The sequence below is a fragment of the Bidens hawaiensis genome, unplaced genomic scaffold, assembly GCF_021521415.1.
Source record: "Bidens hawaiensis isolate Kalapana, Puna unplaced genomic scaffold, B.hawaiensis_p1.1 tig00020329_1, whole genome shotgun sequence".
In the NCBI taxonomy this organism is placed as follows: Eukaryota; Viridiplantae; Streptophyta; class Magnoliopsida; order Asterales; family Asteraceae; genus Bidens; species Bidens hawaiensis.
In genome coordinates, this window is record NW_027493092.1 from 191,924 (window position 1) to 204,010 (window position 12,087).

At 34.7% G+C, this 12,087-nt stretch overlaps 1 protein-coding gene and 1 pseudogene across 1 annotated transcript; one reads left to right on the plus strand and one right to left on the minus strand.

Annotated features, from left to right (window-relative positions):
• The first annotated feature begins 4,012 nt into the window (after positions 1–4,012).
• LOC143560407 (membrane magnesium transporter-like) lies at positions 4,013–5,863 on the plus strand. Its single transcript, XM_077048715.1, has 4 exons — positions 4,013–4,126; positions 4,218–4,270; positions 4,685–4,785; positions 5,625–5,863. Exons 1-4 carry the CDS (start codon positions 4,048–4,050, stop codon positions 5,713–5,715), a joined length of 324 nt encoding a protein of 107 aa, XP_076904830.1. The 5' UTR covers positions 4,013–4,047; the 3' UTR covers positions 5,716–5,863.
• Positions 5,864–7,401: 1,538 nt separating this feature from the next.
• LOC143560408 (transcription initiation factor TFIID subunit 8 pseudogene) lies at positions 7,402–8,777 on the minus strand (annotated as a pseudogene).
• Between the last annotated feature and the right edge of the window lie 3,310 nt (positions 8,778–12,087).

Sequence of the window (12,087 nt, forward strand, 5' to 3'; positions counted from 1 at the left end):
CTAGGAACCATAACTTGATCAATATTGTTATTCATGCTTTGATGAGTAGGGAATTGAGTGACCGCATTGTTCTGATCAGCCTGCTCGTTTTGATCCTTAACGTCCGTTGTGAGATTTTCGTCCTGAGAATTGGAGGCAACGTCTTTTTCTTTCATCTTTTTTTCGTAGATCTTACATAGAACATAGTCATCAAACTGCAATGCAAAAGATAATCAAATTAATTAAGTTACAACCTGAATAAAAGTATCAAATGCGACGATTATGTGTCAAAAGGGAAAGATAGCAAACCTTTTTATCGTCTGAACCACCCTCGTCTACTACGTATTCATACATCATCCAATTCGTTTTAGTCCCCTTTGGTTGACGCCCTTCATAATAAACCAACGACTTCCTCCCACCTATTGTAGTCTCGTTTTCTTTGATAGCTTTGTCAGCACCCGTGGCTCTCCAAAAACCAGGACCAGCATTTCGACTTGGTCGGTTACCACGGCTATACTTCTTGTCTCTTGACGAGAAAAAGTACCATGCATCTTCTGTAGCTTGTGGGTAAGCAGCTGCATATATAAGCAAGAGTCACTACAGTTAGCCGAGTTTATCAATTTTATTATTAACAAATATTATTAACCAACACAGTTTTTCAGTTTTTTAAATTGTTTTTGATGAAAATATAAAAAGCTTGTGATAAATGATCATCATATAATTAATAAGTATATACCTGCAAGATCCTTGGGGTGATTTTCATACACATTAGCTTCGATAATCCGACTCTTGGGAAGACTTAGATTCTTGAGCTTCTTCTTTAGATAATGGCTCATAAGTTCTTCATCAGTAGGCTTGAATCGGTACCCGATCGGAAGGGAATCAAGATACTCAGCCACGGTCGAACCGGCACAATGACACCCACAAGGATTAACTTGACCGGTTAAAAGTGTAGAAGCCTTGCGCTTTCTTTGGTTGGCAAGATTAACGGTTGCGGCGGTGTGGTTAACATTGGCGGTGGTGGTGTTATGGTGTGTAGCAGAATTCATTGTTGGAGGAGAAGATGATTGTGAGAAGGAATTCGTTAAGATTTTCTTGAACTCAAATATAATGGACTTAATTTATATATAATACGTACGGATTACCCTCCTCATACCCTACCATAGCATTGCTATTGGTGGGATATACTGAGTACGATGATGATGACGTACAGATTACTTTAGCCATAATCATCGGATATTTGGATTTTGCATGAAGATTCAAATCAAATGACAGTTAAACTTTTGCATATTAAAAAAAAAAGAAAAGGTGGCAACGAGAAATTATAATACATGTAGCATTCTTTCGTATTATAACACATATTATATTTGAGGTTTTGTGCAGGTACTTTTGAATACATGCTACTTTCTGGCGGTTGAGCGGCTCGAATCCCATCCCAGAACTTTTTTATGTGACATTGTTTTGTGAGTGTAGAAACACATTCTTTTACTCATACCGTTTTAACTTTATGAGTTATGTTGCATGCCATCCTTTCTTTTTATTCGTCTTTTATACTTTTAATCTTCTTTTCTTCATGTAATTAAAGCTCTATAACCACCAATCACATTTCCAATCATCATATTCTTCATCCTTCAAAACCATCTTCTTCGCCAAGCCTCTCTTCTTAGCTTTATTCAGCAAGCGTTTAACTTTATGATCAGTTACGTTGCATATATATCATCCTTTTATTTTATTCGTCTTTTATACTTTTAGCCTCATCTTCTTTTCTACATGTAATTAAAGCTCTATAATCACCGATCACATTTCCAATCATCGTATTCTTCATCCTTCAAAAGCGCCTTCTTCGCCAAGTCTCTCTTCTTAGCTTTATTCAGTCTAAATTTGCCATATATACAATCACCGCCATGCCAATCCTCACTTCATCGATTTCAAGCGATGTTCCCAGCACTCTTCTACCATGTTAGACGCAAACCATAGCCCGCTTCGCCTTCATCGACGCCCCAACTATTCTTGGTTAAATTAGTCAAAGAAGTTAATAGAATTAGTTAAAGAAGTTAATAGAATTGAACATGTTTTTAAAACTTTGAATAAAATCGTAAATTGAAAGTTGTAACATAAAAAATTGATTAAGAAATGTTAATGGAGTCATAACCAAGATAATCAAAACATTATTAAAAATATATCTATAAATTAAAAAAAATCCAAAAATTTAAAGTGGGCCGAGTTTCAGGTTTGAAAATTAACGAATGTTACACCTAAACTAAACTTAAGCCCCCTTTTGTACCCACAACTAAAGACCAGGGACCAAGTTGCAAAAATTAATCAAAATCCTCTTCCCTCCTTCTCCCCTCCGTCGCCACCGACGCACCCCCCCCCCCCATTTCTTGTTCCTCAATTCTCAAGTTAATCAAGGAAATTGGCATCTCCAAATCATTCTTTTTCCTTAAACGCATTCCACCGACACTCTAATTGTAGAAAATATTAATTATTTGACAGCTAATCTGACTAAGTTTAACCGCGCTTGCCTTCAATCTTGTTACACTACTTAAACATGTCTACAATGTAATTAAACCTTACCACACCATCTTCTCAACATCACAATGCTAAGCCCTAACTTAATTGCAAGCTATGAAACCGTCAAGACCCATATCGAATTCGAGCTAGAGCCATGAACCTTATTCCTTCTATCACCCTCAATTCTTTAACGTTACAGGTAATTGTTATATGCATTTGGTTTGTTTTTAAGCAATAAATATTAACCCCATATCAATTTTGATTAGCATCAATCAATTGGAACCAACCCGGAGGGTTTATAGTGAAATTAGGGATGAATTTCTAAATCTGTTTAACTGTTTTAAGTATTGTATCATTCACAACATTAAAGCACCAGCCTAATGGTTAAAAGACTCATAAACCGGCCAGGTGTGGGTTCTAACCCTCCTGGACCCGGTTTTGGTTTTTTTCTTTTCTTTTTGTTATATTTCTTTAATAAACTATATATATGCTTATAAATAAAGAAAAATGAACTAATATATTATCACTCGCTTAATAATCCAAACTGATAACCTATTAACATTCGAAATAAATTTCATTTAACTTTCCCGTTAGTGTGCGTGGGGGGAGGGGGTGTATCTACTTGAAAAATCAAACATAAGTTTTAATAATAATAATAATAATTAAATTAATAATATTTTAAATTACAATAGTACCTAAACCCCTATCGACTCCAAATCCATTTTAAACCGATTAGTAATCGTTATGTCGTGTTTTATTATTTTATTCGTTTATACCCTTTAGTTTATTTATATTATCTATAAATTTAATTATAGGCCAAATATTCGTAAATCCTCGCTAGAACTAACCAACCTGCTTAACTCTTTCTCTCGTTAATATCTGCATTTCCAGGTGAGTGATCACAACCCCCATATTTAACGTTTTACATTTTTGGGGGCGTTATGTGTTCACAAGTTAAATAGATATATAATTTTCACTATAATTCCACTATTTGCGTAGATATGAAATTGTTCAATTAGCTGATATGTGAGAATGTGACTATGTGTTTATTTTTGAGTTATGATTGGTATTAGTATGATCATATGTTGCCGGAGTAAGTCGACCGGTTTGGGACATTGGAAATGGCCCTTTTACATTATTGTTATATTAATTGTTGTAGTTCATATTTTCGCAAGGAACTATCATTTTCAATATTATTATATACAAAAATCATGGTTACTTGCTCAACTTTATGTTGACAACCTATATGTTTTCATGCATGACGAATATAGATATATACGATGAAGCAAGTGATGAAGTTTAATTGTAATGTTTTTTTCTCTTTTGAGACAATATTATGTTTTTATGTACTTGATCGTTTTATGAAATAAATAATTTTGTTTTAAAATTCAATTTTCAATAAAAGAAATGTAAACATTTAAAAACTTATTTTTTCAAAGGGAAAAAGTGTGAGTTGATTAGAAGTCTTCGTTAGCATTTTTTATTTCTTGTTGGGATCCAAATCCAATCAATCAAAAAAAACCCAAATCCAATTTCCAATCATCGCCGGCGATCATGTCAATGAATACGAGCTTCGCCGTCGGCATCGTCGCAATTACGATGCTCTTACACGCTGCTTACTCTACTGTTCAATGTAACCAACTCTCTCTATCTCTTCCTTTTTATTAATCAATTGTAGCTGTGAATGTAATTAATTAAAACCTAATATTTGTTTTAATAATTAGACAGAGCTATGCTCAAGATCACGGAAGGCGAGTTCACCGGACCTCCTTATGAAGTAACCTCTCTCTGTCTATGCTGTCGATATATCACCGAGATATCAGTGATATATCGGTTATCAATCCCTTGGCGATATATAAATAAGAATATCGGTACCGATAATATCAATGATATTGACCGATATTCTCGATATCATCTTTTAAGTCTTAATTATCAACTTTTAATGTTCAATGTTTTAATCAATTCTTACTTGCTAAGATTGTTAGTGTTTTGCAATTTGCAAAAGGTTATACTGAATTATTAATGTTTAATTGCTATATATATGAATTTTACATGATATTAAAGATATCAGTCCTTGACCGGACCGATATCTGATATTTTTCCGCATTAACTCTGTTTCTATGTGATTTATACATGTATGTAATTTAGGGTTTTTGTGAGGCTAATTTGGTCTTTTTTCTATGATTTGCAGGTGCTGGTTGAGTTGATGTTAGTATTGATTTTGAGTTTGTTTGCCGGATTAACCGTGGCCGGGAATTTCCGATCGATACTCCCGGATTCGGACGAGAATAGGTAATTCTAATGCAGCTTTTGATATGGTGAAAGTTTTTTCTTTAGGGGTGAATACTTATGTTATTTCAACTGACTATATATCGCAATTTTTTGCTAACACATGGAGTTACACACATGTAACACACACGTTATTTGATTAACTAGCGTATTAAGCGAATGCCTAAACTAAAGATATGATTAAATAGGCGACTGCTATTGTAAATACACATCAACTAATTGATTGTAAAGTTTAAAGGCAAACAAAGCATGTTAGATCTTATTAACATCTACCTGCAATTATCTGTTATGACTAGCGTACACCTTAACAAGGTTTTCATTAGCAACATTATATTTATGACTAGCATATGTCTAAACAGTTCGCAAGTGAAAGGCGCGCTATCAGGTGCTCTTTTTGTGAAACCAAATGTTATTGTCAACCGTCTTATTACTTGCTTACTTTGTTGATGTCAATTAATTTGGAAACACTCGTCTTTACAGTATGTTTTCGTTTGGGCTCTTTTTTCCACCTGTGTTATACTGATCAAGTGTGATGTGATGACATTGTACATTTATTTTCAACTAATAGCCTAGTTCTTTTGTTATCATTGATGCTTAATGGTTACTCATAATTCAATGGTGTTTGTTGTTTTCTGATTATGACATCTAGTGTTAATTTCTTTGCTCTTTTAACTTACTGCTTACAAAATAATAATGTAAAAATGGTACCAACCTTAATAACATTCACTTAATCTCACATTGTATGATATTGGGCATAATATGCACATGGTATTCGGAAACTTTGTATTTGTGAAATAAGTGAGGTATGTCTTTCTAATTTATATAATATATTTTGAATGCAGGGTGGTGTCTGTACCATCGAACATGAACTTTATGATCTTTAATCATCGAGGAAAGACGTTTCCTGCAGAAACGGGCTTGAAGCTCAACTGAAAGGACCGGATATGTTCTTTTAACGGAACCCGTCTTTTGTAGCATTCATTTTATCAACCATATTGGATTTAAGTAGATCATTGTGCTAGGCATACGTTAGCTTATAAATGTTTCATCATTTGTTGACATTTTTGAAATCTTTCTTTTTGGTTATATTATTTATAACAAGACACGCATTCCAGTCGATTAATAAAGTATACGGCATAACAATTACCTGAAGGTAGACCATTGTGCTAGACATGTAATAGCTTGTAAATTTCTTTTATGTGTTGATGTTTTTGAAATTACCCTTTTTATAATAACAAGACACATACAAGTCAATGAAGGAAGTCTATGACATACAATAACATGAAAGGTATGAGTCAGAACTCACGTCTCAACGGTATTGCAACTGCTATGCCTATAGTTGCCCCTGGTGTGTTACCACTTGGTGTCGTTTAAGGGTTCATAGAACTAAACCTTTTGAACAATTAGTCGTCTAGTTTCAGTTTTTCATCTTAGATATTTCATACATCAATTTCATGTTTTATATTTATGTTTGTTTTGAATGGTAAGACTTATGTTAGAAAACGGTCAGGAACAGCAAGGAACTAACCAGCCAAAAACACCACATTACCGACGTCTAAATCAAAATATATTAGTGTTATTAGATTTATGTAAATAAAAAGCAATTAACTTCCGAAACGTCTGAGCTGAAATAGCCTCTATAAGCTTAGAGCATCTGTGGTAGGAACATCGACCCCCCCCCCAGTAAACGCGGATTAGAGGGTAGATGCTGATGTGAAAAAGAGAGGAAGAGACATAGTTCATTGCAGGATGTCTTCTTTGTGGGGGTCCGCGGATAATTATCAAAATAATTTAATTTGACATGTAAAAAGAATCTACTATTAAAAGTTTGAGAAATCCTTAAGAAATAATGGAAATGATTAAATAGGAAGTTATGCGTCTGGAAAAACAGGTGAATCTGCTCATAACATTACTGCAAAACAGGTGAATCTGGTGATAACATTACAAATTTTGATAAGCATTTTTGAGCAGATCGGATTGATACCCAAACATACTTTCGGGTTGATACACAAACTTTTTTGGTTCAATTTTATAAGCATAATGCGCTTAATACAATTATTAAAGTCGGAAGGTTGTACACGTTAAAATTATACTCTGTACAACTTCCAACCCATTAGACCCGTTTGCCTTTCAACTAACTTTAATATTTAACAATTTAACCTGTTAGGGTCCATAAACCAAATTGATCCGTAATAAGTAACCAGGTCAAAAACTTAAAATTTTGAATTTAGAAAACAATAATGCAGCACAATGCTTAAGCATAATTATCTGCAACGCGGAATCAGCTTCATGAAGAAATTATGAGCTAGAATACAATATTATATACACAAGAAATACATAAAATTCAACATCAAGACACGAATTACAAGTCTACAACATTACATCAAGCTTCATGCATAGAAAAATAAGCATTTACCAACTCATGTAAGCTGTAAAGTACAAACAGAAGCAATAGTCATACTTCACAAGAATCGCAAATTATGGAAACAACAAGATAATCACATAAATGACTTGTTCAATTGTCTAAATGATTTCTTTTCATGATAAAGCTACAATTCTATAACAAACATTTAAAAAACCTGATTGAGTTTCAAGCCCTTGAAGAAACTGCTATCAAGATTCACACTGAGCACCTATGTTGATCTAACTTTCACAAAGCTTCATACTTTATGAAAAAAGTTATATGCGTGCCATCAAGGGCGATTCAGTAAGTTCATCTGCAATTGAGGGAGATCCGTCGGGTTCTCCATAGATTGTCTTAAAATATACTGAGCTCTCCTCTTCTTCTCATCCATGACATCATCACGCCCGAACCAAGATGAAATTATACCCGTGCCCCTGTTCCATAGCCTCAAATCCAATGAATCACCAATCATTTTTCTACCATTATTAAAATTCAACCGAACCGAAGGCCTCCTATCTAAATAATCTTGTTCTCCGTTCTCACCCGACTCTGAAACCCTACCATTCAAAGATTCTATAACGGGTCTAAAAGTCTCCAATATAGAAACATGATTTTCCATATTGGCATCATTCAAAGCATGTCCGATCACCTTCTCGTCTTCTGTTGACTGTTTGCCCTTTTGACCATCACTAATCGCAAGAAACCGGCTTTTTTTACTAACTTCAGAGGTGGATGCTACATCTGAACCACTAGACAACAACCGTTTCGTTAAGTTTAACAACGAGCTTTCCGCTTTCCTTCTTTGTCTAGCAAGTTCAACTTTATCCAACCGAGGATCCGAAGTCCTCTCGTTCCAAACGGGCGAGTATATATACGTATGAGGATCTGGAAACGCCGGCAGCCATTCTGGCACGTGCTTAAACTCGGGTGTTTCACCCATTTGCACAAAACTGGGTGTCAGTTTCCTATCTCTAACAACTGGAAAGCTAGCAACCGGTTGAGCAAAAGGCAAGTCTCCAATCACTTCAGCATACTCCATTATCTCATTAACCGCACCCGACCCTAATAAGCTCGTACACGGTTCCGACCCGCCCGGAAACCCGTCAGAAGCGCCCAAATCCTCCAAGCTCTGAATTATATCAAACACATTGCATTCGGTTCTATTTGCTACATTAGCATAAAACTTTGCGGTTTTCCCCAAATCCCTAATGTATCTAATAACAATATCGGAAAGAGCCTCTAAAGCAGAATCATTAGACCTATGAAAACCTACACGTTCGCATATCTGACCGACGGCTACTTTTGCTATAGACCTACCGAATTCATCAGCCGCTACTCGATAATTATTATTAATATCATTATTTGCCTCGAATTCATCGTCATCTACTCTACCTCCATTGCTCATATTCAAACCCTTGGATCATTAAGGCTTCCTCAATAACAAAATTGAACTCATTCGAATCAAATGTTCGAATAATTGAAACCCTAATATCGCAATTTGTTATGTACAAAACAAAAATGAATGTTACAGCGTACCGTTTGGTTCGCGTGAAATTGATAGTGGATCTGTATAGACTTCAACTTGAATTCGTGAATTTGTGATGGAATTAGCGTGAATTGGGTACGGTCATTCATGCATTTGATTGATTTTGAAGCTTGCGATAAACCCTAGAACGACCCGAGTCGGATTATCAACAACCCGGAGATGGAGGTGGTATTTATAGAGGGACAGAAATTACGAGTAAGGGTAATGAAATGAAATGACAATACCACCCTTGTCTTTTTTTTTTTTTTAACGACCAACAAAATAAATTTTATTAAAAATTACAACCATGTTTTCCACGAAACACCCACATGTTTCGATCTATTTCAGACCCATAAAAGGCTTAACGCTTTAAGTTTCATATCAGACCAAACAAACGGTGGTTTCCTTTGAATACCACCAAATTTCGTGTCTTCCGTATACACCATATTGTTGTTAGGCATATTGCATGAAAAACCTTTGTTTCGTTAAATGGCCAGGTGGTAGACTGATGCAACTCTAATATGGTGTGAACCGAACCCAAACCGACTGTGCAAAACAGCACACGATAAACAGGTGCTCGGTTGATTCATCTCCATCTCCATAAGTTGGGCAAATACCGAGTCTATCGTGTAACAGCCCAGCTATTGCCGCACCATAATATTGTCCGCTTTGGCCGGGACGTACCACCATCGCCTCACGGATTTGCTTTGCACCATAATATTTTTCGCTTTGGCCGAGACGTACCACCATCGCCTCACGGATTTGCTTTTGGTTGTCCAAGTGGAGACTTCCCAGGAGGTCACCCATCCTTTTGATTGTTCAAGTGGAGACTTCCCAGGAGGTCACCCATCCTGATACTATTTCCACATGAGAATGCTTAAGTGTGGAGTTCTCCTCCCATCCACTACCGTTAAGTGCCCAAAACGCGCTATGATGGAGAAGATATACACCTTCTTATAAAGAAGGCATCGTTCTCCTCCCCAACCGATGTGGGATATGACATACCGATACGTTCCAGCCAAGGCTGTCCCTGAGAATCGTTAAAAGATTTTTTCGGACCCAAGACGAGTAAAAAGTTTGGGCCTTCAGTAAAAATATAAATTCGATAACTTATATATGAAAAAGGTAAATATAAGTGTGATTTCTTTTGTTAAAATGGGCTGGTGTTGTTTCCTTTGTTAAATGTATATTTATTAATATATATGTTTTTATAAAATATATAGTTTCTTTTTTATAATTTTCAGGCCTACCTAGGTGATTAGGTCAGGAACTACCGACTTGCCCGCCCCTCTATCAAGGCGCCCCTGTGTTCCACCTCCCAAGTGATACACGCTACGGAATTCTTTTCAATTCCTTCCTCAAAACAATAATCCCAGCTTTTTCTTGGAACATAATGATTCCATTTAAACCGATAATTTGCTTCAAAGATCAGGCCTTCTTCCAACCTGACTTTTATACTCATGGCAGACATTCCCCCTCTTCTTGAATTTTAATAGATATATTTTCTTTATAGAAGTTAAAGTTTTATATTATTTAATAAAAGTCTAAATATACAGTTTGTTTTGTTTCTCTTTTTAATCGAGATGTACAAAATTATTTATGTTTAATATGACTTAGTTTGCAATGAAACTTATATCGAAAATTTGAAGAAAAAACACTATTGTTAGATTTATATTAAGTAGTGTGGATCATTAGAGGAAAACTAACTTACGTGTTAAATAAAAAACATGTATTATAAATGAATAAAATCATAAAATAGTAATCAATCTAACTATTTTTTTGATAAATTTCTAAATGGATAAAATCATAAAATAGTAATCAAGCTAACAATTTTTTTTATAAATTCATTCATGTTTTCTTACTACAAAATTCACTCAAGTTGTAATGTTGTTTCACATTATTGCTTAAGTTGAATTAGCTAAATGAACTAGTTATCAATTATGTAACTATTCAATAACCTTTTCCTCACAATTTTCTCTGAATTCAAGTAAACTTTAAAAGAAAAAAATAATAAGATAGTAACCAAGTTTCATAATAATTCTTTTTTTTTTAAATTAAGTTTCATAGTAATTCTAGTTGGGTCATTTAATTATAATTAGAAAGGAAGATCACACTGCTAGATGATCGATCACATTACCTATCAAACGTAATCAATTTGTTGTTTTATTTGGCGTAAACAAAGGAATCAGTCATCAATTAGGTTTTCGTTTCCTAATTGTAGAAGTGATTGAATCTGTCAGAAACACATAATCAAAAGGCTTCTTCCAATAATCAAACAAAAAGGAATTCATACATATTATCAAACAATGGGATGAAACCCTAAGTAGAAACAACATAAGAAGAAGAATATTAGAGACTACATCGTTGATTGTTATGTTTGTTAACTCATTGATGCTTTTAACCAGCACAATGATCAATCACTGGCAACGGTAATTTATATGTGACTCGGCCTCAAGGAGCATCCTCTGGCAACGGTAATTATCAATTACTCATGCGAGTAAATAAGGCAATGATCAATCAACTAATTAGCAGTCGTACACATCAACAGATTCATTCCAACTTGAACAAGAATCGTATTGGAATATCGGCAACCTATTCATAAGAGGAGGCGAACCCGAGAGGAAAGTTGGACCATAAATAGACCTAGAAGGGCTTCAATAAGATGTCACAAGACAAGCCCAGTATCCAGGAAGCCCATATGCAACAAAACAAGAAAAAAAAAACATGAACCAGAACAAATAGAATAAGAAAGGATTATTAAATCAGATTACATGATTTAACAATTACTTTTGATTACGTTGTGGTGTTAACAACAGTTGGTTGCAAATCAAAGAGACTAACCGTTGAACTATATGATGTTCCTACTTTATGTTTAATGAGCTTCACCTCTAGTTTAACCTTGTTTGATTACATTTTAATTCTCTAGTTTGGTTGGCATGATCATGCGATGTTGTTAAAGCAGTACCATTAGAAGAAGGCACCAGGTAAGAAACAAAAATACAAAAATTCTCAGCACGTTTGGAGACACACACATGGAGGGTCGTTCATTATTCAATACAAAACCAATAGAAATTACATAAGTGTGAGAACCGCATAAACTTTATTGTTTTAACTGTGATACACAAGGTGGTTATGTAACGGTATAACTGCTAATTAGAAGTATGTACAATTGCTTATGCCGTTCTATACTGCAAATTGGTTTGTATTAAGCGTGTCTGTATATACGCACGCATGTATTGTTGAAAAATTTTTGTGAAAAAAAATATATATATATGTTTAAACTTTGAATTATTTTATTCAAGGTTGTTAGTCAATTAGTCAAAGCCATTAAAATGTCCTTTAATTTGGTCAAAAAAGTTAAAGTTTTGGTTAATGG

Excerpts from the sequence above, each read along its gene's own strand:
- LOC143560407 (XM_077048715.1), top strand. The coding sequence starts at position 4,048 with ATGTCAATGAATACGAGCTTCGCCGTCGGCATCGTCGCAATTACGATG. Across the intron at positions 4,127-4,217 it reads TGCTTACTCTACTGTTCAAT|ACAGAGCTATGCTCAAGATC; the intron begins GTAACCAACTCT and ends TTTAATAATTAG. Across the intron at positions 4,271-4,684 it reads TCACCGGACCTCCTTATGAA|GTGCTGGTTGAGTTGATGTT; the intron begins GTAACCTCTCTC and ends TATGATTTGCAG.